Raw genomic sequence first — 25569 nt, 5'->3', positions numbered from 1 at the left:
ACATTATCAGTTATCATTCTTTCTGTGCTGCCTCTGCAGCAAATATTCCAGCTCTAGGATGGGGCTGCTTGATGTTTACCTTTGCCTGCAGGTTGTCCCACCCTCTCAGTGGAAATGTGTGTTATTTGTTAACACAGGTGTGGGTTCTTAACTTGGTTTCTGAAAACCGAATTATTTATCAGCCTTAAAAGGCCAACTCAAATTCATTTGAAATTTTATTTGATTTAAGTCACCATGCTTACTGTTGGAAAAATGAAATACAAATAGCCATAAGTTCCTGTGTTTCAGATGGGTAAATGTCACACACAGAATTACAGGATTTCTTTTTTTAACTAGGTTTAAGTGAAACAGTCTTTATTTAGTGTCATGTTTTCATTTAAAAGCATTTATTTAAAGTTCTAAAAAACAAAAAATTCAATAAAGTAAGACAGGTGTAACTGCAAATGATTAATGATATAATTCTCACTACTTTATAAAGTGTCTAACGCTGAAGAGATTTATACAGTGCAGAATGGCAATTGTGCTTTGATGGAAGGAATAGGTAATCAATATCTGCAAGCTTGGAAAAAGTGTTCTATTTCCTCCTCTAATGATATAGGGCTTTTTTGCAAAGCAGGGATGTCTGGAGCATGAGACACTTGGAAGAAGAATTAATTTGAAATCTGTAGTGGAAGATCAGTTTTAATTGAAAGTGCACTTGAATGTCCATGGAAAAAAACAGGCAGTTGGGCCTGAACCCTTCTGGTGGCCACCTGGGAATTTGTGAATCACACTGCACTATTCTTGATTACATTTTATAGGTTGTTGAGTGCCTTTTTTTTTTTTTTTTTTTTTCTGGGTAGGAGCTATAATTTATTTAGTTTTGTTTCAAACTCAAAAGGTTTCCTCTCCCCTCCCTGGCCTGCCTTCCCTTTTCTGTGGTCATTGTTAAAGCTGGGGCAGCCCCAGTTCTGCGCTGCTGGGAGTGGAGATGTTGGGGTTGCGGCCCCTATATCTGTCTCAAGCTGCAGCCAGAATGCATGGTCACATTGCATGTAGTCATTTACATATCAAAAACCTGTGAAAGAAATTAATGGCAAGCCTAGGCATTTATAAAATCTTGGGCTGATTTTAACTAGCAGGTCTTGAACCTCTAAATCGGAGCTTAGCCTTATGACTGTAATTTGTGGTGTCAGGACTTGGAGTCACAGCACCAGCACTAAGTTGAGGTTTTGAGTTGCTGAGAGAGTTTCACTGCATTAGATTTTATTATTTTTTTCTTTAATAATTCAGCACGAGTATGGAAGCATTTTATGCATGGAAACTTATCTTGTCACATGAAGAAAGCAGATACTGCTAGGCTTTATTTTGTTAGATTATAGATTTACAAGCAAGTGAAGCTACTGTGTTTATCGAAAGAGATTTATTGCTATTAAATTAATTCAAGCAAGTTAAATTAATTTAAGAAAAAAAAGAAGACTTGTTTTTTAAAATGAAACAAAGCCTTTAAAAGTCTGTGAAACACTACATTTCAGCAAGAGTCAATTCAGGTACCTAAGTCACTTGAGGTTTTAATTCAACATGGTGGTTTGTTTGTTTACCCTTATGGCTTATTTTATTCATTTTGACAAGGCAGTTTTCACTGCAGATAGGTTGAGAAGTGGGTATACTTAAAACAAATAAATAAATAATTGTGACAAGATGCATGGAAGAAACCCTACAGTCTCTGTTAAAATAAATCTGCCTACTTAAAAAAAGGGGAAAAAATCCTCATTGACACCAGAATACTTACAAAAGAAAAATTGGAGTGCACAGCTCCTTTTGAATGCACAGCTGAAACCACTGCGATAGCCTCTGTGGGCAGAGTGCTTTTGAAAAGCTCACCCTTTGTTTATAATAAAGCCAGAAAACGAGAGCTGGTGGGTTTGATTATGTGTAGTGCTAGATATTTAAAGCAAATTCCCAAATTTCATAGGGTAGATGCGAGGTTATATGTAAAGTAAATCTGAATTTCCAATTAACTCACTACAGACCAATTACTAAGGGCATCCTGATTGGAGAAAAATAGCTGTGTTTGAGTGGAAGACATTTGGTTTCCCCCATGTAGGGGTTTTAATAATTCTGTTCTCCTTGGTTGTGGTACATTGGGAAATAACTGAAAGCAGCTCTTGCTGACGATATAAGTTGAACTCCGAGATAAACAAAACTGATTTTTAACCTGGGCAGATGATGTAAATTGTTTTTAAACTATATTGCAATTTTGCCTAATTGTACTTGAAAGTAAAATTTTCTTATTATCATTTAGGTACCAGACAGCATTTGTGTGTGATGAGTATAGCAAAATCTTGCTATTGATTAAATGTCCTGCATCAGCTCACGAGAAGAGAGCACTAATGCACTTTGCAACTAGACAGATTAAAACCCAGAGGCCAAAGAAACTGGCCTTCCCAACTGCTGGGTTTGGATGGCACTAATTGAATATACATATGCCTCTCAGATGCAAGGGTAATAAATGCACATTGGTGCATGATTTCCTGCTGGCTGCCTGCTGAACAGACCTCCTGACTGTTCAAAGGTGTGACACAGGTGTGACATCAGGACTCTCAGGAGAGCAGAGTTACTGGGTTGTAACTTGGTTTTCATAGTTGAGCTTGGGCAAGTTGCTTCCCTTCTCAGCCATCAACATCTCTGTCTTTACATGAGAATAGTGTAGCTGATTCCTGCTCTAAAGCACTTCAAGAGCTGTGATCAACAAGTGCTTTACAAGAAATCTGTGGTGTTATTTCAGGAGCTTAAACCACTGTTTGCACTCATGGGAAGATAAGTTCTCAGTCTCTGTTAATACAACTTAAGGGTTGAAGAGGCAGGTCATAAGAAAAATTTGAAATTTGGTTTAAATTTGATCCTCCTAAGAGTGGTGCTGAGGGTCCCTGGTGTTCTAGTACATCTTGGGCTGGTATGTGGTGTGGATGACAAGGTCTTTGCCTCAGACCTTTCATTTTTCCATATTATTTTAATTGTTCATCAAAACCACAAAACTCATGTAAGAATATGACAAAATAAATTTACTGTGTATTCCTGAGAGGTTATTGTCTTGTTTACTTCTTACGGAGTAATTTTTTTTTCCATTGTTGTTTTCTTCAAATTTACTAACACACATTTAGTTTAATTCTTTCTTTTATTATTTTCTGGCTTCAAAACCTCCAAAAGAAATGAGAACATTAATAAAGATCATATTATCTAGGCATAGTATTGCAAGAGCACAAGTTAATGTGTGCCTGTTGCATTATTTGTCCATAATGAAAGCATAAACTGTACAGTAATATATTAAGGCTGGAACTTTAGGGAAGTTCCTGGAGCAACATGGTAATTGATAACATATGCATGGGAGGAGCTTGGGAACTGCAGAAAGTTTTATAGAATATTGCTTTTAAAAAAAAGACCATTGTTCATTACTGCCAGAGGCAAAGTTGGAACATAGCACAAAGCCAAAGGATTTCAGTCTCCTCATAAGTTAAAAAGTCTTGACCCCTTTCAGACGTGGGAATTGTAACTGTGGTGGAGTTACCTGGGGAGCTTCAGTCTTCATCCTCACACTTAAAGTGTTCCCCAGCACTGTGGAGCCACTGGGATGTTGACATTGGTGCTTTTTCACAGGTGCCTATGGTCCCGAGCACTGGGTGATGTCCAGTGAGAAGTGTGGGGGGTCTCACCAGTCCCCCATAGACATCGTTGACCACCTGGCCCATGTTGGAGATGAGTATCAAGAGCTGCAGCTGGATGGTTTTGACAATGAATCTTCAAACAAGACTTGGATGAAAAACACAGGAAAAACAGGTATGTTCTCTTCTGCTTGTCTCCATAGCCTGACTGCAGTCATTTAAAAATTCAAGCCATGTTCCACCCTCCTCCATTTTCATTGTTCTGTTGTTTGGGTTTTTTTGTCTTTTTTTTTTTAAATGTAATTTTTCAGTAGGAGCCACCTACCGCTGCCTCTGCATTCTCTGCAGAGCTAGTTCTACAGATTGATTTTGAGGAGTTTTTTTTAAGGGCTGCTTTTTTTTGGTGATGTTTTTTTTGTTCTCAGTCTAAACTAATTCTCTTGGTAGTCAGTTATTCCTCAGAATAAAAGGCAATGTAAGAGTTTCAAGGTGTAACCTTGAATTATCAGCTTTGGGAGGCTGCAACACCTAATCCAAAAGAATGCTGAGATGCAGGGCTCAGGGGGAAGGAGAGGGGAAGTCTTAGAAATTGGAAGATTTTAGAGAAGAAAGAGCAATAACTGTTCAGAGTAGTGGGGGCTTATTAATGTTTTTCTGGTATGATTATAGCACAGTGTTCTTCATTGAACTGAATCCTTTTCTGCTCTGTCTGTTCTGGCTTTTAGAGAAAAAAGAGCAGGCATGAGTACTGCTTATTTTTACCAAAACAGTTCAACGAAAGGTCAAGGTTGATTTATATGCAAAGCTGCATGCATTTGATTACTCTTTAATTCTAAAAACGTAAAAAGCAGAAATTATAAGGCCACCCTCTTCATTTGACAAGGTCAAGTATTTTTAGGGAATTGGATTAAACCACTAATTAATTCAATTTTATTTATTGGAAGTATATTTTTATCTTTATTAACATCTGACATGCATCTCTATAGTGCTCTCTGTGCCATGTCCCCTGTCACAGGTGGGCTAGCTGGACCCAGGGCATGTACCTGCTCTGGAGTTGGTGGCTCAGCTGTGCACACAGTGTGACCTCAGATGCACCCATCAACTCCAGGGCACTTCACGTCTGAGCCGTGGCCTGGAGTCCCGCAAGTGCCTCAGGTCCAGCCCCAGCATTTCAGGATCTTAGCAGGAGTTATTGCCCCTCAGATGAAATGGAGTGGCAGGCTGTAGCCTGTTTTCCTTCACTGCAAAGCAAATCCAGTTGACATAAACCACCACCAAGCATAGCTGGGGGTTTTGCTGCATTACTTGGGGTTTTTTCCCAGCTTCACTGAGAAGTGCTCCTGTTTGCTTTGAAATCCTGACTTGGTTGCCCTTGATAGCAGCATGAGGTTCAGGCAAGGTTGAATGCTATGGAAATTTGGTGCTTAATTAATCTACTCATGTTATGCACCCTGCCCTTTATGGTCAGAGAGGCTGTTTGTGGTGATCAGCAATAAATGTAATTAGAAAGATCATGAAAAAGTGATGGTGCTATTCTTCTAAGGATGTTAATGCTATCCTGTACATGCAGCAGTAACATTGCTGCACATACAATAGGAAACCATGTTAGAATCATACAGTCATTTAGGTTGGAAAAGACCTTTAAGAACATGATTCCAACCATTAACCCACCACTGCCAAGGACACCACTAAACCATGTCCCTAAGCGCCACATCTACACATCTCTTAAATACCTACAGGGATGATAGCTCCAGCACTGCCTGGGGCAGCCTCTTCTACTTCTTGGCAACCCTTTTGAAATTCTTTCTAATACTCAGTCTGAAGCTCCCCTGGCAACACTGGAGGCCATTTTCCCATCACTTGTTATCAGGGAGAAGAGACTGACCCCCACCTGGCTGCAGCCTCCTTTCAGTGAGGTGTAGAGAGCAAGAAGATCCCCCCTGAGCCTCCTTTTGTCCAGGCTGAGCCCCGCCAGCTCCCTCAGCAGTTCCTTATCAAACTTGTGCTCCAGACCCATCCCCAGCTTCCTTGCCTTCTCTGGACACACTCTAGGGCCACAATGTCCTTCTTGTAGTGAGGCGCCCAAAAGTGAGCCCAGAGCTGAGTACAAGGGGGCAGTCACTGCCCAGGTCCTGCTGGCCACACTGTTGCTGGTGCAAGCCAGAACCTTGTTCTGTTGAAGTGAAAAGTGTCAGCAGATTTTCTGGTTCTTGGCGCAGTTGGCAATGAAAGCTGAAGCTTCAGTCTTCTCTGCTGGGTGATTTTAGCACTGCTGCTATATTTGATTTCCTCACCCATTGGGGTATGGATTTTTGCTGACAAGTTATTGCTTCTCAGAGCAACAGTAACTGTCACTTTTCCTGGTAACTTACGGCCTTTTACTGGTAACGTGAAGACTCTTTTTGCCTCGCTGTCAGCCCTGATTTCTTCTCCTGAGCTCCTAACTCCTCCCTTGTTTTATCAAGTCCCATTCCTTTTCTTGGTTTTCTGACCTTTTGAAGAAACTTGCCTGGCATGAATTTTTAAGGTGGTAAGTGGCAGAGCAGCAAACCAAGTAGGATGTTTTGGCTTGTGGGTAGAAGATAGAGGCCGACTGTGCCATAAATCGCGATGCATTTTGGCAGCAGAGTCTTGCAGCAGATGGCCACACAAGACCTTCATATTGCAGACTGACAGAGACAGTAAACTAAATAACTGTTTAAGAAATGGTGATGGATGTAGAGGGCATTTCTCATCAATTAATATGTGGTTTAAAGAGACAGAGGTCCCTGGGAAAGCTAAAGGCCCTTAACCTTAATGCTCATTAACTGGCAGGAAATATGCTGCTTGGGTTATTGTTATGGCTGTAGGACCTAGTAAATTTTTTGTATATTTGAACAATGAGTTATTTTTAGGCTCTGAAAGGTGATTCTGTTTAGATTTGTTCTACTCTTTCTTGTTTGTGTCCCCCTCTCTCTCAGGTAAAGAGCAGACAATGTACAGAAAACAGCATTTCATTCAGAAAATATCAATGGATTTTTTAGGTCTCTGTCTTGACTAGAAGTGCTTTTGTGCACAATTGGCAAAGGCACTTATGTGGGTTCAGTTTCTTCACTAGGGTATCTGGCCATAGTATTAAGTGCTAGAGATCACTTGGAGGATATACACATTGCATAGTTGTATTTGCATTAATTGTGTTCATACAAAATATTTCTAAAATCAGGAGGATTCTGCTCAGAAAAACTTAATAAAATATCTGCCAGAAATGTTGTTTAGTATCCTATGTAATGTGCATCACTCTGGCTGATCCTGACCATCAGAGCTGCTCTGCTAGGGCAGGGGAAGAGCTGCTTTGAGTCCAGATTCATTCCTGCTCCCACAGAGGTGATGGGCATCCAACACCAGCCCGGAACCTGAAAATGATGTTACATGGTTGTGGTCCTGGTGGCTGCACACCACTTTCTTTGGTTTTTAATCTCAATTATATAGTGTTTAAAATTAGTGGGCTTTGGGGCTTGATTTCTTGCACTCTACAGAAATCCTGGGATAAAAGCAGTGACTCCCAAAGCCCAGTAAAGTGATGTTTGGTTCTTTCAGTCCTGAATACCTGGGGTCACAGGAAAAGGAGGGAAGCTCCTGGCTGTAAAGGGATGCTTCTTAGCTGGGAAGGTGATGGGAACATGTGTCATACAGCTCAGCAGTGTAAGAAATACTGTAAAATGAACAATTAGATGAACATTACAGATTGTACATCCTCCTAATTATCCTTTTTAATTATTCATCTAAAACAAGTAAAATGACCCCTGACAGAGCCATAAATTATTTGGGAACTATCAAATATTTATTAGATGCAACTGAATTTCCACAGAGGTTTTTAACAGATGCATGTGAATCTGCTTTGCTGTATTCCTCATCTCCTACAATTTCATATATGGAATTTGTAACTAATTGAATGAGATTTTTCACCATTTAAAATACTGCTGAGCTCATTGAGAATTTTTTAAGGGAAGTAGAGAGCAGTGGTGCTTTCAGTCACTTATGTTTCAGGGATTTGGTGTAAGCAGACAGACTACCAGCAGTACCAGCAGTAGCGGACACTGGCAGTATCCTCTAGCCACTTCTGCACCACCCATCCTCCTACACAAAGCACTTGGATGCAAAGAGAGTGCAAAAAGAAGCAGAAACCATGGAAGAAAACAGCGCCATGATTTTGCTTACATAGTTTAAAAACATCTGAACATCTCATGCAATTTAACATTAGGATGGTTTTGACACAAACCGTTTAATGTTGAGCTGTGTGGAATAATTGCACCTGAGATGATGTTGCTGTAGGTCCCTGTCAGGGGAGGGCACAAAGCCTGCTGCAGCAGAGCCTGCACTGAATCACCAACAGAGAAATAACTTTTATTTCACAAGTAGCTTTCTTTTGGTTTTTTTTTTCAGCAGTAAATAAAATCCTCCTTCTTACATAAAGACAACGGATTATATTAATGTTCCTGTTGTGATGACACACAGTTGGCTTAAGAACACAGAGAAATCCTTGTGGGTTTTGCTATTTCCATTAAAAAAGAAAAAAATCTCCAAAGTTAACCTCTCAACTTAAATCACAGAATTCTAGGCACAGCAAGCACTGGTCTGCAATGACTTTTACAGAAACAATATTCAAATTTTAGTTCTGTTTTTGTGAGGGATGAGAAAAAATAATTTTGCAGGGAGCAGTTTTTAGGAATGGCGTGTATTAAAACCAGGATATGCTGGAAAGGAAAGGGATATTGTAGTGAGAGTAGCAGAAAGGAATTTTTTGAAAGCTGGAATCAGTTCTTGGTTGGACCACAGGCCTCCCCTGTCACATGTACCAGCTTCCAGCATAAGATTCTGCCCTCTGTCTGGACCCACAGCTTTTATTGTTACATAAAATACAAAGACTTTTGGAAGTGAAAAGAGAATACAAAGAAGATCTTTCTGACCCTCATTGAATCAGGTAATAATAATATCAGAGTTACTGTAATAAAACACAGTTCTTATGGAAGATGTCTCATGACTGGGTCTCAAGAATGTTATTGTGACTCTCCCGATTTTACAGAGAGGAGGAGCAGGGAGGCTGAGGAAAGCACCCAGCATGTCCAGCAGTAGAGGTGGGACAGGGCACAGGGGTCCCCACAACAAAAAAGAGGAAATCCAAAAAACAGGTGACCCATTCTTTTCTTAAGTTGTGATCTACAGACCTTGAGGGTTTTATAAGGGCAGGACCATGGTCAGGCATTACCCTCTGGAACCACATTAAACAGGTTTCGATGTAGCTTCCATTTAAATTTAATGAAAGTCCAATAAGGAGGGCAAAATGTCCTTGAGAAATTTGGACTTTGGGATTTTCTGTAGTCTGTGTAACTTCATAATCATTTCCAGAATTAGCCAACATTACTTGCAGACCTGATTTTTAACAATCCCTCTAAAGAGGAAAATGATGACCTGACATTTTACATGCATTAGGAAAAGTATTCTGATATAATGAGCAAAAACTGTGTTTCAGAAGAACTATGCTGAGTCTCTTTCTTGTTGTTCTGTGTGCGCAGTTGCTATCCTGTTGAAGGACGATTATTTTGTCAGTGGTGCCGGGTTACCGGGCCGATTCAAGGCAGAGAAAGTGGAGTTTCACTGGGGTCAAAGCAACGGATCGGCTGGCTCTGAACACAGCATCAACGGCAAGAGGTTCCCCGTTGAGGTGAGTGGAAAGACATGTGCTTGTGTTCTCAGAGAAAACAAAATCAGAATGTGTTGCTGTAGTCCGAGGCAACTGTGAAATAAGGCAATGTTTCTTTCAGTGAACATATCACTTTGCAGGCCCTTCCGGCCCTCTCGGCACTCTATCCATCATCTCTCATGTGCTTCTGCAATGTCAGCTCCAAGCTCTGCTTTGCTGGCCTTGCCAGCTCTCATGTCCCATGGGTTAAGTTGCAAACAGCCACTTTTCTCGTTTGTCCCATAAGCTTTCCGTGTGTGGGAGGATCTGCTTACAAATATCTGCTGAGTGACCTTGTTGTCCTCCAAACTTTTTCCTTTCCCATGACGCTTACAAACAAATAGCAGCAGTTTGGGAGCCATCGTGCTGAGACCGCTGTCTGTCATTGCAATTGCCTCCTTGCCCACACACAGGACCTGACCTCTACCTGGGTTCAGCTGCTGTCCCCTGCCTGGCACTAACAGTTCCTCTCCATAGATCTGTGCCAACAGCTCTGTGTTTGCTCTGCCTGTGCTGGAGCCAGCTGGGCCCAAGCCAGCCCCAGCCAAGAGCGGCCCTGCTATCCCAGGAGTGAGGGACAGCCTCGGGCACAGCGCCCTGGGAACACAGCCCTGCTCAGAGCCAGGGCCAGGCACCTGTGTGCAGTGACTGCAGGGACATGGCTTCAGATGGGCCAGCTCAGAGACAGGGCCAGGCACCTGTGTGCAGTGACTGCAGGGACATGGCTTCAGATGGGCTCAGAGCCAGGGCCAGGCACCTGTGTGCAGTGACGGCAGGGACATGGCTTCAGATGGCCTCAGAGACACGGCCAAGCACCTGTTTGCCGCGACTGCAGGGACATGGCTTCAGATGGGCTCAGAGCCAGGGCCAGGCACCTGTGTGCAGTGCAGTGACTGCAGGGATGTGCCTTTGGAGGGCCCTGAGTGCAGGCATTCTCAGGGAGCTGGGTGCAGTTGGGTCTTGGCTTGTGAGCAGTAGCCCCAGGTCGCTCTTTCATCACTGCAGTGTTTTCTGTGTCAACAGAGTTTGTTGATAGTTTTCACTCGATAGTCAAGGTTTTGCATGGTGAAATAACAAGAGGTTATCTGGGATTACCTTTGCCTGTGGGTAAGTAGGTATATGGTTCCCAAGTGTGGCACGTGGTTCCTGAGCAGGTTGTAGGGAGCTGCTCTTGCTTTCCCAGAAAATTCATGGGTGAGCAGAAGTGGTGGTCTTGGGACTTGATTCACCCCCCAGCTTGCCATAATTCATCACATGTGGCTGTAGCCAAGTCACGTTTATCAGGAGGTGGATAGAGGCTTCCAAAGCTCAAAGGGAGGTTGTCGTAGACTCTGGTGCATTATCAAAACCTCCAGTTTTCACCTGCCTGTTCAAACTGCCCCATCACACAAGAATTAGAAGCTGGTTTTTGTATGCCAAGTGTGTACCTGTATGTTAGATTTTCTGAGAGGCAACGATTTTATTTTTGTCTTCTTTTTAATGAGCTTTTCCATTATCATCTCCTTGATGTAGCTGTGATTTCTCACAAGGGGCCACCCCTGAGCAGATGGAGCAAAGGCTCAAACACTGCCATGCTGCCCTGTCTGTCTCAGTTGGCAATACTGGTGTTTGTAAACCTCAGGAAGATGTAAAACTCAGGTGTTGGTAAAACTCAGGAAATGTACAGAGCCAGTCAGCTCCTCTTCTGAAATTTGGGGACGTGGAGGGCTGAAAAATCCTAGACTTTCTTGTTTCTGTCAAAAATAATATTTCTACTTCAGAAACTCTTTCTTAGGATTCCAAGGCTATTTGATTGTGTCTTGATGAATGGAAGCTCTTGTACTGTGGAAATAAGCAAGTTTCTAAGAAGTCACTTTCTTACAGTGTAAATATTCTTTGTTTCAGTTGTTTAGAATATTAACTTGAAAAGTGGGGGGAGACTGCCTTGACTGCCTTTAGGAATTTATGTTTATGTTATTTTTGCTTGTTTATGAATGCTGAGAAAAGATGCTGGATCAGAGAGGTTTAGTGTTAATCCTAATAATTTCTAAGTGATTTGTGTTTGTTGCAGTGACATGGGCCTCTGGCCTCTGGCCTTCCTTGATATGATGACATTAGCAGAATTCCCACAGCCATTCCTTTACTTTATTTTTTTTTTGTAAAGGAAGAACAGTGTCCAGATCAAGCCTTTCCCTATTGTGATGCTGTCTACCTCCTACACAAGAATTCTGATTTTCAATCACATGCTGCAAAGGATTTCTATGGGTGGGTTTTGGAGGGTCCAATAGGTCTAAGGTGATAAAATTGAGTCTATTGCTGATAGATGCAAAACCAGTCTAAATAGTTGGGATTAGACTTCTCAAACAGCAACTGTACATGTATTCTCAGTGGGGCTTTTAATTTGTAATGCTAATTGTGGTGCAGCTTGCAACTGTCTGATGCAACCCCAATTGCCTGATGCTGGGAAGTCTGTGCCAAAAACACTCTACTTCATTTGAGAAGTAGCATTTCTAGGGAGGCTGTAGAAAGGATAAACCAAAATTCTATCCTACAGAAAGCAAAGCCTAAATCATTCTGGTTATTCTGAGCCCATGAATGCAGGAAAAGCTTACAGCAGTGTGTAGGCATTGGCATTCCAGGTCTGCAGCAGTTACAGTGGCAAGGCAGCTGAAAGGAAATGTTTTCTAAGTCTTTATTTTGCAACCAGATGTGGACTATGCAAAACCCATTAGTTCCAAAGCACATCCCAGGGGAACACAGACAGATCTGCTTCATCCATAGAATGAGGTCTGTGCACATTAAGTTTAGAAGTTTTTTCCTCTGGGAAAAAAGTGCTTGCTGGTAGTCTTTTTTTCTTGAAGAGGATACAGAAACTAATTAGAAATGTCAGATCTAATACAGAGCATTATTGTTTGACCATGTTGTTTGGTCTTTATTATTACAACTAATGTGTCAGATGGTAAGGCTGTCTACGTTAATTGTTTTCCTTCACTGAAGCCCATCTGGATTATATTTTTTTATGATTTATACGTTAAATTAGTTAGTAAGATATATGAGAACATCCTTTTGTTTCCTGCTTTAAAGGCATGTTGGATCAAAGACGTATTATCTTGCAGTACTTTAATGTAGCATATTGTGACTTCTTTTTAAACTGTGGCACATGTAATGGTATTCTTTCATTATGTGGTCTTCATTGCTTATTTATTGACTAGATTTTCCTTAGTGATACTTGATCTTTATGAGGCCATTATGAGTTTGGCTTTCTCTGAAGCAGCATTCATGATCAGAGATGTCCATGTGCTTCAAACTTCCACGTACATCCAGACTGATACCAGGCCTGGCCAACATTAACTAGAAACTTCTTTTTCCCCTCTTTCTTGCCACTTTACAAGCAATATCTGGGTGAAGCCAGGAAGTAGTGCTGTGATGCTGCATTAAAGTGATACCATTAGGGTATTGCTGTGTGAGTGGTGTGTGAATCCTAATGAGGACATGGGCTTTGTGCCAGTTTTGAAAAAGGCTCTCTTTTTTTTTTTTTCTTAGAGTTAAGAAAAGTTTGTAATGTTGCATTTTCTAAATTTTAATGAATTGCTGACTCCTTTGTATTTTGTTATTGTTCTTCTCCAGTATAATTTCTCAGGTTATTTTTTCTTTCTGAAACCACAGCAATATAAGTGGACGTGCAAATGCTAGAAACCACTTAAGTGGAAAAGTGACAAAATTAAAATAAAGAAGATGAGCTTCCCTCAGGCCAGGAGAGAACCCGGGTTTCCCTCATTAGAGCCAAGAGGAGTAATTGCAGCACTTTAATCTCCCGTGCCACCAAACTGGTTCCCAGCAGCAGGCAGGGCTCACTGTGCTGGCTGGCTGCTCCGAGGGAAACCCAATGCTTAATATTTCATAGCAAGTGAGGAGCTGACGTGGCAGTGCTCTGTGTGCTGCTGGAGTGAGGTACCACCATCCCAGCAGAACCATGGGGTTATTTTTTTTTATTTTTTCTTAGCTGCCTGGTAGTAATTTTTATGCAAAATGCCGCTTATTTCTGTGAAGAGCAGAAATCAGAAGAGTGATTTTAATCATGGCTGTGTTAATTTGATGTGAGCTTTGGCTGTTTATGAGCGTTCTCTTTAATGGTGCTAATTGTCAGTTATAATGTGAACGCCATTATACAGTACTATACAGTAATTTATTTAGTAAATGAGTATCTTATTCCAAGGACCATACTGCAATATGCCATAGAGACCTCATCCTTTTACTCTTACATGAGCAGACTTGCACTGTTTAGGCTAAATTGCTTCTGAAAGAGCAATGTGATTTTATACCCACAAGTACCAACATGCATGTTTTTGGAAATCTCAAGTTCTTTTCCATTAATTAAAAAAAAACAAAACAAAAATAAAAAAAAATACCCAAAAAACCCCCACAACCGGTTTTTGGAAATCTCAAGTTCTTTTCCATTAATTAAAAAAAACAAAACAAAACAAAAAATACCCAAAAAAACCCCCACAACCAAACAAAACAACCAGCCAAACAAAACAACCAAAAAAACCACCACCTTCACAAACCTTCCCGGCAGAAAATGAAAAGCTGACACCCTCTTATGTCAATTAACAACCTTTTACATTATGTCTATGTATTCACTTTATTAAGTTATTATTACAAAATAATTTGCATTAACAATTCTTGCTGCTCTTCAAGTGTGTTTCTTAGAAGACTTTCTAGGTTCTAATGGTGTCTTTGTTCTTGCTACTTCTTTGATTTTCTTCCTTTTCTCTTTGAATCTACATACTGACATCTGTGTGGTCTAGATCTACAATTGGTTGCTCTAATTTGAATGCTCAGATAACCTTGCCAGAGTTTATCATTGTGTGCTGTTCTACCTCTCATTATATTACTTAAATTCTGATAGTTTGTATTATCACAGGCAGATGACAATCAGTGTCATAAAAGTAAAAGAAATGAGTACTATTCTGTGCACAAAAAGCTTTGCTACAGGGAATAAACTGAGATTAGTTACTCAGTTTACTAGGTTGTGGCTTTTTTTGTTATATCCTGAATATTAAGTCTTTCTGTCACACCTGGAATCACCTACAGTATATATCCAGACTTCTGTGAATGGCAGGGAATATTTACTTTGTAATGTTAGAAATGGGACCATTTCTGTTCTGTAATTTTACTCTTGGTGCAGCTGTGAGTCTGTTTAGATTTGCACACACTCTAGGACATTAAATGATGAACATACCACAGCATGTTCTCTTCCTATACAGGAGAGAACTAACACCCTGTATTGCAGCTGGGTTTATTATTTCTGGCATCCAGCATATCTGGTAATTGTAATTTTGCAAAGATTTCTGGTGGTGATTTCAAGCACAAGTAAAGATTAATTGTGAAGGAGGGAGCCACTGTTGGGTTTATCTCCTTATATTTTGTTTACTTGTTGCTCTTCAGATTTCCATACCTCCATCTGGCAGGATGTAGCAAAGCAGAAGTCAAAAAATGATAGGGGGACCTAAAGAGGACCATTGGGAATATATCACAGTGAGATACTATGACTGTCTGAAGTAATTTTACTGTAATGTTCTCTCTAAGGACCAAATCCACACTTATAAAGGGATACTTAGAGCTCCCAGTAACTTTGATGGGAGATGTGCTGGTGAAACTCTGGGTGAGGATTTGGCTCCATACTCATGCTGTCTGTGCTGTAGAATGTCCAGGGAATTTAGCATGCTCTGCTTATTCCGTCTGCATTTCTTACAGCGCCTCTGACTTAATCATTCAGACAAGGAAATGGCTTGGGAATTTTCACATTTAATTCCTTTTTCTTCAAAATGACACTTAGCATGGGGGTTTTTTTGGTTTTCATACAGTCTTCTCTCTCCCCTTTCCCCACAGTCTTCAAGGGTCCAGATAGCCATAAAATACTCTAAACATACAACGTGCTAAAAAGCCACATCTGTGTCTCTGTCTTATCTAAAAAGCCAAATCTACATCTCTGTCTTATCTCCAGTAAAGTAAGATTTTATTCCGAGTCTCTAGGCTTTACTCCTTTTTGCTCTTCACTTCTTTTAAATCTTGTTCAAGTTTCTCATTGTCAGGAAAGCAGTATGTCATCGTTCTGAAAACATAAAATGGATGGATATATTGAACACATCACTGAGTTTCTGTCTTGTTTCACTGTGAGTAGTGGAAATTAAACATCATCTTATCACTGTCTGGTTTACTGTTTTATTTTCCTTAGTGTAGCTGCTGCACTGCCTCCTCTCAGTTGTCTTTAGTGACTCCCATATACTGACAGGAGAGTCAGTTGAGACTTTAATTAATGACTTTATTGTAATCAAGGTTCCATTTTAGTGCAGAATGCTCCATCTTATAGTAGTGAAATATTTAGTCTCCATCTGGCTGATCTTTTCTCTGAATGTCCCATGATAATTAAGAAGAAACAGGAGAGGATGGTCTGAAATTAAATATGTTTAGTGGAGGGGTTAGTGTATCATGGGGCTGTTCGTTAGAGACTCAGACAAAATTTAGGACTAGAGCAGCAGTTTGGTTTTATGGCTGCATCTTCCTGCTGTCTGCCAGGCCCCAGTAATTTCTAGACTGAATAACAAATGTTACAATGCATCCGGAGTTTTATTTTGAAGTAACTATCCAGTAGCATGGATCAGAAATAACCCTTTCCATTGTAGCTGGGAATGTCCTGCTTACCCCAAAGGATTTCCACTGACTTGTTGAAAAGGTCAGAGGCAGTAGCACTACACTGCAATTACAGTATGTTAATGATGAGCTAAGAGTTCTACATTCTTCTTAACATAAGTCCCTGATTTTCTACATGATTAATTGGACTCTGAAAAGACTGACAAGGAGAAGGAGGATCAGATGGGGTGAAAATAAGAGATAAGAGGCTGACAGCCAGCTCTTGTTGTAAAGGAGAGTTATTTTGAATAGGAGAAAAAATCAATACAAAGGTTGGAGGATTTTACAGAGTTGTAAGAGCTACTTTAATGAAAGGTAGCAGATTCAATAGGATTGTTACTTGAAATGTAGGATTGTCTGAGTTAGAAAAATGGGACTGTCTCTCCCCAGCTGTAAAGGTGAGCTCTGCATGCTGAGCTTCCTGTGTACTTAGTCCACTGGATTTACTGGCATTTGCTCTGGCCACTCAGTATGATGAAAAAAGGAGGAAAAATAGGTAGAGGAGCTTACTAAATTCTATTCTTCTGGAAAAGTTACTTTATTATGGGAGGAAAAGGAAGAAGACAGCAGGTGATAGCTATTTCTGCTGTTTCAGCATGTTAGGTATCTGCCATGTGAGAGTGTCTAGCAGTCTTCCTCAAGGAAAAAGGGTTCATTATGAGGAGGTGGCTTCATTTGGCCCTGACTGTAATGAGCAGCCAGGACTTTGGTCGAGTTGAAAGAATGTTTAGCATGAACTGTTCTCTCACACAATCATGTCAACTTCCTTTCCCCAGCAGTGATTGTGAGAGGTCAGTGCAGGTAGGGAGGCTGTGCACTGAAGCTTTTTAACCTGGGTTAGAGGTGAGGTGAAGTGAGGTGAGGAGTCAGCTGAACCTCAGCATCAAACACATCTTGGACAGAAGCACTTAATGTGGGTAGAAAAGGGGGCTTCAGCAATGCTGCAAAAGAAACTTGCTCCTGCAACTATTAAAGGGGCTGTTTGATTACTCTCAGTAGAGATGGCCACTTCAGTCTTAAACAGAGAGCCAAGTTTTCAAGAATTACTCATAGTTTTTGAAGTTTGGGAACTTAAATGCCAGAAGGCAATTTTTTCAGCTTGCAGTGCACAGCCGTGAAACGTGTGAAGGACGGGAGCTGCAGGTCCCTCAGGTGTGTCTGGGCTGTGGGCTCTGAGCACTAGAACAGGGGCACACTCCATGCTGTGCCAGGCTGGCTGCCCATGAGGATCCTGGCATGTTGGTTAGGCAGAACATGTGAGGCTTGGTAAGTGCTCAGCACAGCCCCTTTCTGTTGGGCAAGTCCAACAGTCTTATAGATGTCTTCCCCTGGAGATGTGTGACCCTTCATGATTATCCCAACAGACCCTCTGGAAATAACAAAGAGGGGTAATATTTAGGGGTGTGAGGGATAAAAGAAAAATTGTACAAATATCTTAAAACCTTAATATGTTTAATGGGCTGATTGGTAACTGTCAGAGAGTATTTCCTGTGGAAGCCATTTCACTGGGACTCAAACAATCAGAATAGATTTCACTAATGTTAATCATGATTTAAGCAGCAAGGAGGAAATTATTTAAATTGTCTATTATACTGGTGCTTTACTGATTGCATTTTACTTCTTTTGGGTTTTGTTTGGGGTTTTTTTCCTGAAGAATTCTAAACAGTTGCTATAATTTTGTGCCAAGAGAATAAATTACGTCAGACATGTTTTTTGCTGTGAGACATTTGTGTACATTTATTCAGACACTTCTTTTTTATCATTTTATCACGTGTTAAAGAACTGCATTGTAAGGGATGACTACCAAAAGCTTGTGTAAACCAGAAAGGAAGACGCATCTTCTTGTCTGGTTACTTGTGTATCCAGAAAGGTTTTTCATTAGAATTGATTTTCCAATGCAGGTCACCAAAAGGCTTTTCAATTCTAAGGGGGAACAGGCTGTGAAATATATTCATTGTGGACTGTGTTGATCAGTAGTATCATAGTTACCTTCTTGCCCTTCCACCCGAATCCCTTTGCAGTTTCTTATATTGAATATAAATGCTCTTTGGGATAAAGAATCTCTTTGCTGGTTTCGTGCAGGACCTGCCCCAGAGGAATTCCTGTCTGGGGTGCAGCAATCTGAGTATAATCCTTGTTATTTTCCCAGTTCAAAGGCATTGTATTTCCAGACAGGATGGGAAGGTTAACTAAAGTTGAAAAAAGATCTAAAATACAGCTAGAATTTAATGTCTGGTGGAAATGAAACAAAAATCAAGTAGCTGAAAACAAGAAAAAAATGTATGTGTTTGCTCATGCTTTGAGACTCTCATCTTTCCATAAAGAAAAAACAATTTGGTGAAAACATTTGTATCCCTGAATATGTGTCTTCTTGCTTCCTGTTTCTCTATGTGTCTTAATAAGAAACATTCTTTTTTCTCTAAATAGTTGGACTTTCCATCACATTCTATGAAAGGCCAGTAATGCCCTTTTCTGTCACTGTCCCATCTAGGCTGGCTGTCTGCAGAAGGGGCTTTCCTTTATCCTCTGCCTTCAGACAGGAGGCACAGTGGGCTGGTATTTATAGGAAATGCTTGCAGCTACTCTCAGTGTTCACTGCCTTTGTTAGCATATCCCACAAAGACACTTGGCTATTGTTAGTCATTGACCATTCAGAAAGGTTTTTTTAATAAAACATAGCTCTGATCTACACATGTGTAAGAAATTCAAGTTTAGGCTTCCCACTGGAGCTAGAAACATCATTACCAGGTGGGAAAGAGCTTTACCCCTACAGTGGGCCAACAGTTTGTTAATGGTTTCTTCAAGCACAGAAAATGGCACCTGCTCTGCCAAAAGAGCATTAGTTTCTCCAGATGGGATTGTTAATTGTCCAGGAAAAGAAGATTGAGAGTGTTTCCGTGCTAAATTAGGGATGAATCATTCTTCTCTGGGACTGGGAGCAGATTTTACTTTTTTGCAGACATTTTTACAGACTCTTGAGGACCAAATGCAGGGTGGAGAAGCAAACTTGCTCACCCCAAGTGGTGAATGTAATTTGAGAAATAAAGGCATGCATTAGTACAACATCTCTCACACATTTGTTATGAAAGGGGAAAAGATATCTTCGGGATTTGGTTGTGCCATAAATGGATGAAATTTCTTTAATTTTGCATTTTTTGCCCTTATAGACGTTTTTACTGCTTTCTGTGTTTTGAAGTTCAGAACTGCAATAGTGCTTGTGTTTGCTCTTTACCTTAACCAGATCACTGTAAGGGTGATTTTTGTTAATTTTTATACCTACATAAAGCCCTTCCATTCCTTCAGGGCAGTAGTGCCTACAAATAAGATAAATTCAATACTCAATGCCTGCATGCAGCGCTCAAGGGGTCTTCAAAGAATAGAAGGTTTAGCTTTTTTAAATGCAAAACTACCCTCAGATGAGTAGTCAAAATTACAAAATTTATTTGAAAAGAAGAGGAAAGCCTCTTTTACTTCATTTCTCATCACCTTTGGTTGAGTGGGGAATTCTATGCTCCTTTCTCTGTGGTCTGTGTCCTCCTAGGGCAGGTTAGTGCACTTGAGGGAGGGGGTGACTTGCTGGGAGTTGAGTTACACATTTGATCCTGAGGTGGCATGTTCCAGACAGGACCATAATTTCTCTTAAGAAAAAGAATTGTCATTACATCAAGTTCAAAATAGGAGATAGGCAATAACAGGATGATTTTGAAAAAGATCCATTTGAAATTCTTTGCTTGAGAGCTCTCATTCTGTTTGAGAGACAGGAATGTGAGCACTCACTTAATGACCTACATTCAAAAGAGAAAATTTCAAGAGAGTAAAAGTAAAACTCAGTATTTCCCGAATATAAATTGAGTCACCCATCTAGTTGTGTCCTTCTCTTCAACCTCATCTAATAATATTCCTCTTGCTCCCTTTTTAACTAGGAAAAATGCAAATACCTGAAGTAGATACCTTCGTACATACCAGTCACTGATGTTAAAGCATGAGCTCTTTACTCAGTGATGCTGGAAGCTACAGGCTGTTGTTGCTGGAATACCATTTCTGAAAGCCTGGTAGCCCTCCCACTGAACCATGTGGTGATTTATCAGACAGTTTAGCAGTAGGAAGACCAAGACCCAGGTTGGTCAAGTCTGAAAATGCATATTCCTTATGTTGCTTCTGATAATATATTTCTGTTCTGTTCTTTTTGTAGCATTGTGAATGTGTGTGTTGAGCTGTGTGTCCCCTGGAAGGGAATGCTCTGTTTCCAGGGTATGGGATTACAGTGTTACAAGTTAGTCTTTCAAGAAACTGAAAGCATCAGTTTCTGGATTCTTGCAGCTCAAATGGCTGTTGTGTTGGTCCATTTTAAAGAAAAGAAATATGAAATATATGAAAGCTGAGATGCAGCTCTCATGAGACGATGTCAGAGGAAATTAATGTTTTCTGTAGAAAAGAAGCAAGCTCTCATTTCAAAGAAAGCTTCCCAGTAAACCATTTTGGTTTGCTTAACACTTGCCACGCATGATCTCTGACATAATATTGCTGCAATGCTAGCAGAGTTATTTCAGATGTTTTCCTATCATCCTTAAGTGAGGTAGCAGTGAAAAGTATTCTGGAAACACTACAAGGAATAATTTGGCAGTAGTCAGAAACTGGAACTGAAAAAGGCAGTACGAGAGAAATAATTAGTAAGGATAATTGTCAGGCCTTGACAACCTGGTGAGTCTTTCTAGCAGTGAATGGATTCACCTGACACCCCGAGATGGCCATCTGATAATGGCACTCATAAGATCGATACATCAGTACTTTATCCTTGAAACAGTATTTAAAGTCTGTTCTTAGATTAATTTTTTTACTCCTGTAAAGTTATAGCAATCTGGGATTTGAGATAATGCATTAATTACAGCCTTACTGGACCTTCTTCATTTGCTGTATTTTAATGCATCTATGGTGATTGCTGAAGAAAGATGCCTAGTGAGCTAAATCTGCTTATGCTTTAAAAAGAAAGGATGCTGAGAAGATTAAAATGGGGCCTCATACTGATCAGGTTTAAGAGTTTGCAGTGCTCACAGTGGCAGGGAGCTTTCTGCAAGAGTTATTTTGAATTTAGAGCTTCCCTGGTGCTGGCTCTGCTGACCTCATGGAGAGGGGAGGAGCAGGAGCTGGGCACAGCTGAGGTTTTGCTTTTGTAGATTGAGATTGTGCATAGGCTCTAATAGTGCCAAATTGTTGTTGGGTTAAACCTGATGCTGCTTCTTTCTGTTAATGTTTCCTGCTGGTCCACATCTTTTCTCATTGCAGAGAACTATTTGTGGGATTGTAATGCACATCCCAGGACACAGAAATAATGTGTGCATTATTGGGTTGAAATGATGCCCATGCAAATAAGTAACCTGTAGATAAGTATGACAAGAGATTTAGGTCTGCTCCTCTGAGTGTACTCACCAGATTTCCCCAACTGCATGTGTGTTGGATGAATTGAAACGGACTAGAAATTTTAATTTTGATGACATCTGCTGTGAAGGAAAGGAGACATTCAACAGGACAATATCACTTCCCTGACTGCACCACATGTATGTGCCATCTCTAGCCAGGCAGAAGTTTTTGTTGAAAGCAACCTATTTATCTTACAACATTAACAAAAAATCATTTTTGTGATAAAGGCTGTAAAGATCAGTGGCTGCCCTCTGAGTGCCTGAGAGGAATAGTTTGTACCTCTGCCTCCTGTTATTGACGGGCGCTTCATTGCAGGGCCGTTGCTGTCCCCGCTGTGCCACCACCGGCTTCACTGGCAGGTGGAAAATTCAGCACTTTCACAGCCAGTGGGTTTTCTTCATTTTAAGAAGATTATGGCATGAAAGATGGAGGAGGAGATCAGAACTGGCAGGAAGCTGTGATTTGAATAGGACCTTCAATTTGACACATGTTATGTCCTTAAGAGAGGAGTCAGTGCCTGGTTTTGTTGACAGGTGTGGCAACAGCTTTGAGGGATGACAGGCACTTCACTGAATCACTAAATTGATCTGATAATCAGTAAGTGAGTTTGCTAAGAGCAGGTACTACGTGCCTTCTTTGGGGCTTGGTTAACTTAGTGACAGCTTGTTTTAAATATACTAGGAGGCTGTAGTTTATTTTTCCCTTCTTTTCTTGGATGAACCCCATATAGACCCAAATAAAAGAAGCCATTTCTTCTCTTTGGCTGTCAAACAAACCCGAAGATGACCAGACCTCACTTTTACAAAGAAGCTGCTGTCCCAGGTTAAGCTATCTCCATTTTCTCCAGATAGTAGTGACCATCATCAGTGACAAGTGTTTGTCCTCTCGATGTGGCTACAGCCTTTCACCTCCCCTGCCTTCCGTAGACAGGGGAATCAGCTTTGCAGCAGCCTTTGACTCACTCGGCGCCTTGATAACAGCCTTGTTTCCATTTCCAGCTGCTCATTCCCAGCTAGCCTGGTAACCCATGGACTTATTCTCCTTTGGGGCACAAAGAGGAGGTTATTCCTTTCCTTGGTGTCACGATGGCCCTGCCCCATGCCAGAAGGGCAGGCAGGTGCCATGCCCTGGGGTGCAGACAGCAGTGGCTGGAGGGGATCTCCCTCAGGTGTAACCTTTGGGCTGCTTGTGAGCTCATGGCTGGATTTGCAGTTGCCTCCCCATTAGTTCTGCTATTTACTGTGGAAACTTGACACAGGACAGGGTTGTCAAATTAAAATGTTCTGCATCCAGCATTAGGCCATACGGATTAGAATTTATACTGGTTTGTACTGGAGCTATTCAGAAGGGGAGTTTTGCTTTAGGAATTTTCCAAAGGCGATAGAATTTGTGAAAGTTCAATATGGATTTATTTTATGATGCCCAAGCCATGTCTGCATAGTTTGTTTGCGTTCAGATAAAAACCATTTGTGGTCAAGGTAAATATTACAAATCAGAGATTTTTTTCTTACGTGCATTCATAGTTGTCCTCTCTTCTTAAGACATAAATTGAATTTGTGTTCTTCATACCGTGATATCTAAACGATTTCCTCTTCAACAAAGAGTACGTAACAAAGGTTAAAAATTATTTTTGCAATCCAAGCATTTAAGTATACATTACTATCTGTTTTAAGGATGGATAATCAATGTAAAAAATTATACTTCCGTGTATTCCTAATAGGTCACTGTGTAAATATCCATAATGGAATCGATCCCCTAGGTTATGGCAACCATTAGTACAGAAGGGGTTTCACAATTAATGTATCAGACATTTGTCTTTCCTACTTACATGCAAAATGATTATTTATTGATTATTTTCAATCCAGGTTAATGATGTTGAAGAGGTTTCAGTATCTCAATTTAAAGTACTTAAAGTGCGCTTCAACAGAAATATTATATCCCTTTCAAGAAGTTGTGACTAATATCTGATAAGTGATTTTCCTCTGCATTCTCTCTCATTTATATATACATAATATATATAATTCATAAAATGAGGATGTTTGCACACCTAGAAAGTGTCGGTGCCATGTGAATGAATGGTCATGTGAAATGATTGTATTTTCCCTGTTACCTGAGAAGCATGTGTGAAACCAATCTGTATGCTGAAAGACTTGCTTGCATAAAGCAATTTGGAAATAATAATGAGCACAGGGAAGTATATTAAAAACGTGTATTAAGTGACTTAGGGTCCAGTGTCCCATTTGGAAAGGGATCTGGCACATGGCTCTGGATAGTTTCAGGTCAATACATGGTGGTTTCCTCAGTTCCCAAAAGTCAAGCCCACAAGCATCAAGGTAATTGTTAGTCCAGGAAGAGCTTGTTCTATGCTCCTGGCCCTATTGGTATATGTCTGTGTAAATACCCTGCTGTCTTGTAGAAAGAGGTCTCTAAAAAGAGAAAGAAGCCTGCCAGGTAGCCTGTCTCACCACAGTCAGAAGGGACAAAGAACTGACCAACTGAGGCAAGGACAATCTGTTTTTTTTGTTAAAAATAGTGGACATTTTCTTCCTCTGGTTCACAATTCCAAAGAAATCAAGATCTAGAAAGTAAGTCCATTTCAATTCAGAAGGGCATGGAGCTGGCGTGTTTGCCTCCACTTGAGGTGGAGGCTCAGTGGCAGCTTGGGGAGGTGGTGGCCTCACTGCAGAGCCATGGATGTGGTGGGAATTCCCTGCTCTGTTCACAGGCAGAGCTGGCATTTGCTGCTTTAAGTGCTGCATGTGAGCTCTGAGCCTAGGGCTGACATCTGCTTTGCAGTGAAATTCTGCACTGGAAGCTGATATCAACTCTCTGTGCTGCTTTAAATTCATATTCTCCTTGGAAAAAGAAATCTAGTATTTCAGTGAAGTTTGGTTGGTTGGTTGGTTTTTTTGGGTTTTTTTTTGGTTTTGTTTTGTTTTGCTTTGTTTTGTTTTGTTTTTGGGGTTTTGTTGTTTTTTGTTTTTTGGTTTTTTTTAAAAATTTGTGAGTCTCCTGGTCATTTTTCTGATGAAATGTCAGCCTTTTTTTTTTTTTTTTAAATTTGTGAGTCTCCTGGTCATTTTCCTGATGAAATGTCAGCCCTTTTTCAATGAGTTTAAGCCTACTGACAGTAGACTGACTTTTCTTAATTATCTTTTCCAGACCCCTTTAAATTAGTCCCCCAGGGGTCTGTGAACCTCATATTGAAAATGACAGCTTTAATATTTCCTTTGTATGTATTTTAATACATACAAAGAGTTGTACAGGGATGATAACTCACATAAAATTGTTAATTCCCTCTGGAAAACAAAAGAATCTGATTTTAAGTGGCAATACATCTGAGGGACTAGGGCACAGTATGGAGGAAGAGGACAATGGCCATCAGATGTGGCCATGGCTTTGTCCATGCTGGAAAGAGTGTGGGAGGGGAAAAAGCATTTGAAGACATTGAACTCATGCATAAATGTATAGCTTTCAAATAGCTAATTTTTTATGTCATAAAAGAAAACTGGCTAGGGCTGGTTCCTTCTTTATAGCCCTGTCATAAATTCTGAAAAATGAGGTTTATAATTTATGGTCTGAAACCACCTTAACTATTGCAATACAAACAGCACCACTGTACTGCAGTTTATTTCTAAAATGCCTCCGGTGAAAATATTGCAGTGCCATAATTAACTAATACCAAGATCCTGTTTGCTTTGCTTTCTCTGCTTTCCTCAGAATTATGCAGTTAGTATAAATCCTCAAGGCTTGGAAGATGGCTTCAGAATAATCTTACATCACCATGTCAGTTAAGACAATCACTAATAGTGTTTCTGTGGCTCATAGAGTCTGTTCCATCACTGGTTGCATTTATAAGGAGTGAGTTACACAGTTTTTATCTATGTCCATATATGCATGCATGTGTCAAAAAAAAATAAAGTGCAGAGGAGAACAGTGTGCCTGCTGTCTCCTAATTACTTTGTTTTTTGATACCTCAGCAACATTGATCTTTCAAAATCATCTCTTGCTGGTGGCATCGGTTTTATGTTGAAAAATATTCCTGCAATTCTGGCAATGATAAACTAATTACAGACTATACATTTTTAATGATTTAATCTCCTGTCATATTCCTAGAGA

General features: G+C 40.4%; 1 protein-coding gene across 1 annotated transcript in view; it reads left to right on the top strand.

Annotated features, from left to right (window-relative positions):
• The window catches only part of PTPRG (protein tyrosine phosphatase receptor type G), a 395992-nt gene that overhangs the window by 207026 nt on the left and 163397 nt on the right, over positions 1-25569 (top strand). Inside the window, exons 3-4 of the mRNA XM_041425638.1 lie at positions 3637-3816; positions 9194-9342. Of these exons, the coding sequence (XP_041281572.1) occupies positions 3637-3816; positions 9194-9342 (329 nt within the window). The remainder of the gene's footprint in view (positions 1-3636; positions 3817-9193; positions 9343-25569) is intronic.

Source organism: Onychostruthus taczanowskii, unplaced genomic scaffold, assembly GCF_017590055.1.
Source record: "Onychostruthus taczanowskii isolate IOZ18803 unplaced genomic scaffold, ASM1759005v1 scaffold9, whole genome shotgun sequence".
Taxonomy (NCBI): domain Eukaryota; kingdom Metazoa; phylum Chordata; class Aves; order Passeriformes; family Passeridae; genus Onychostruthus; species Onychostruthus taczanowskii.
This window is presented reverse-complemented; position numbering and strand designations above follow the sequence as displayed.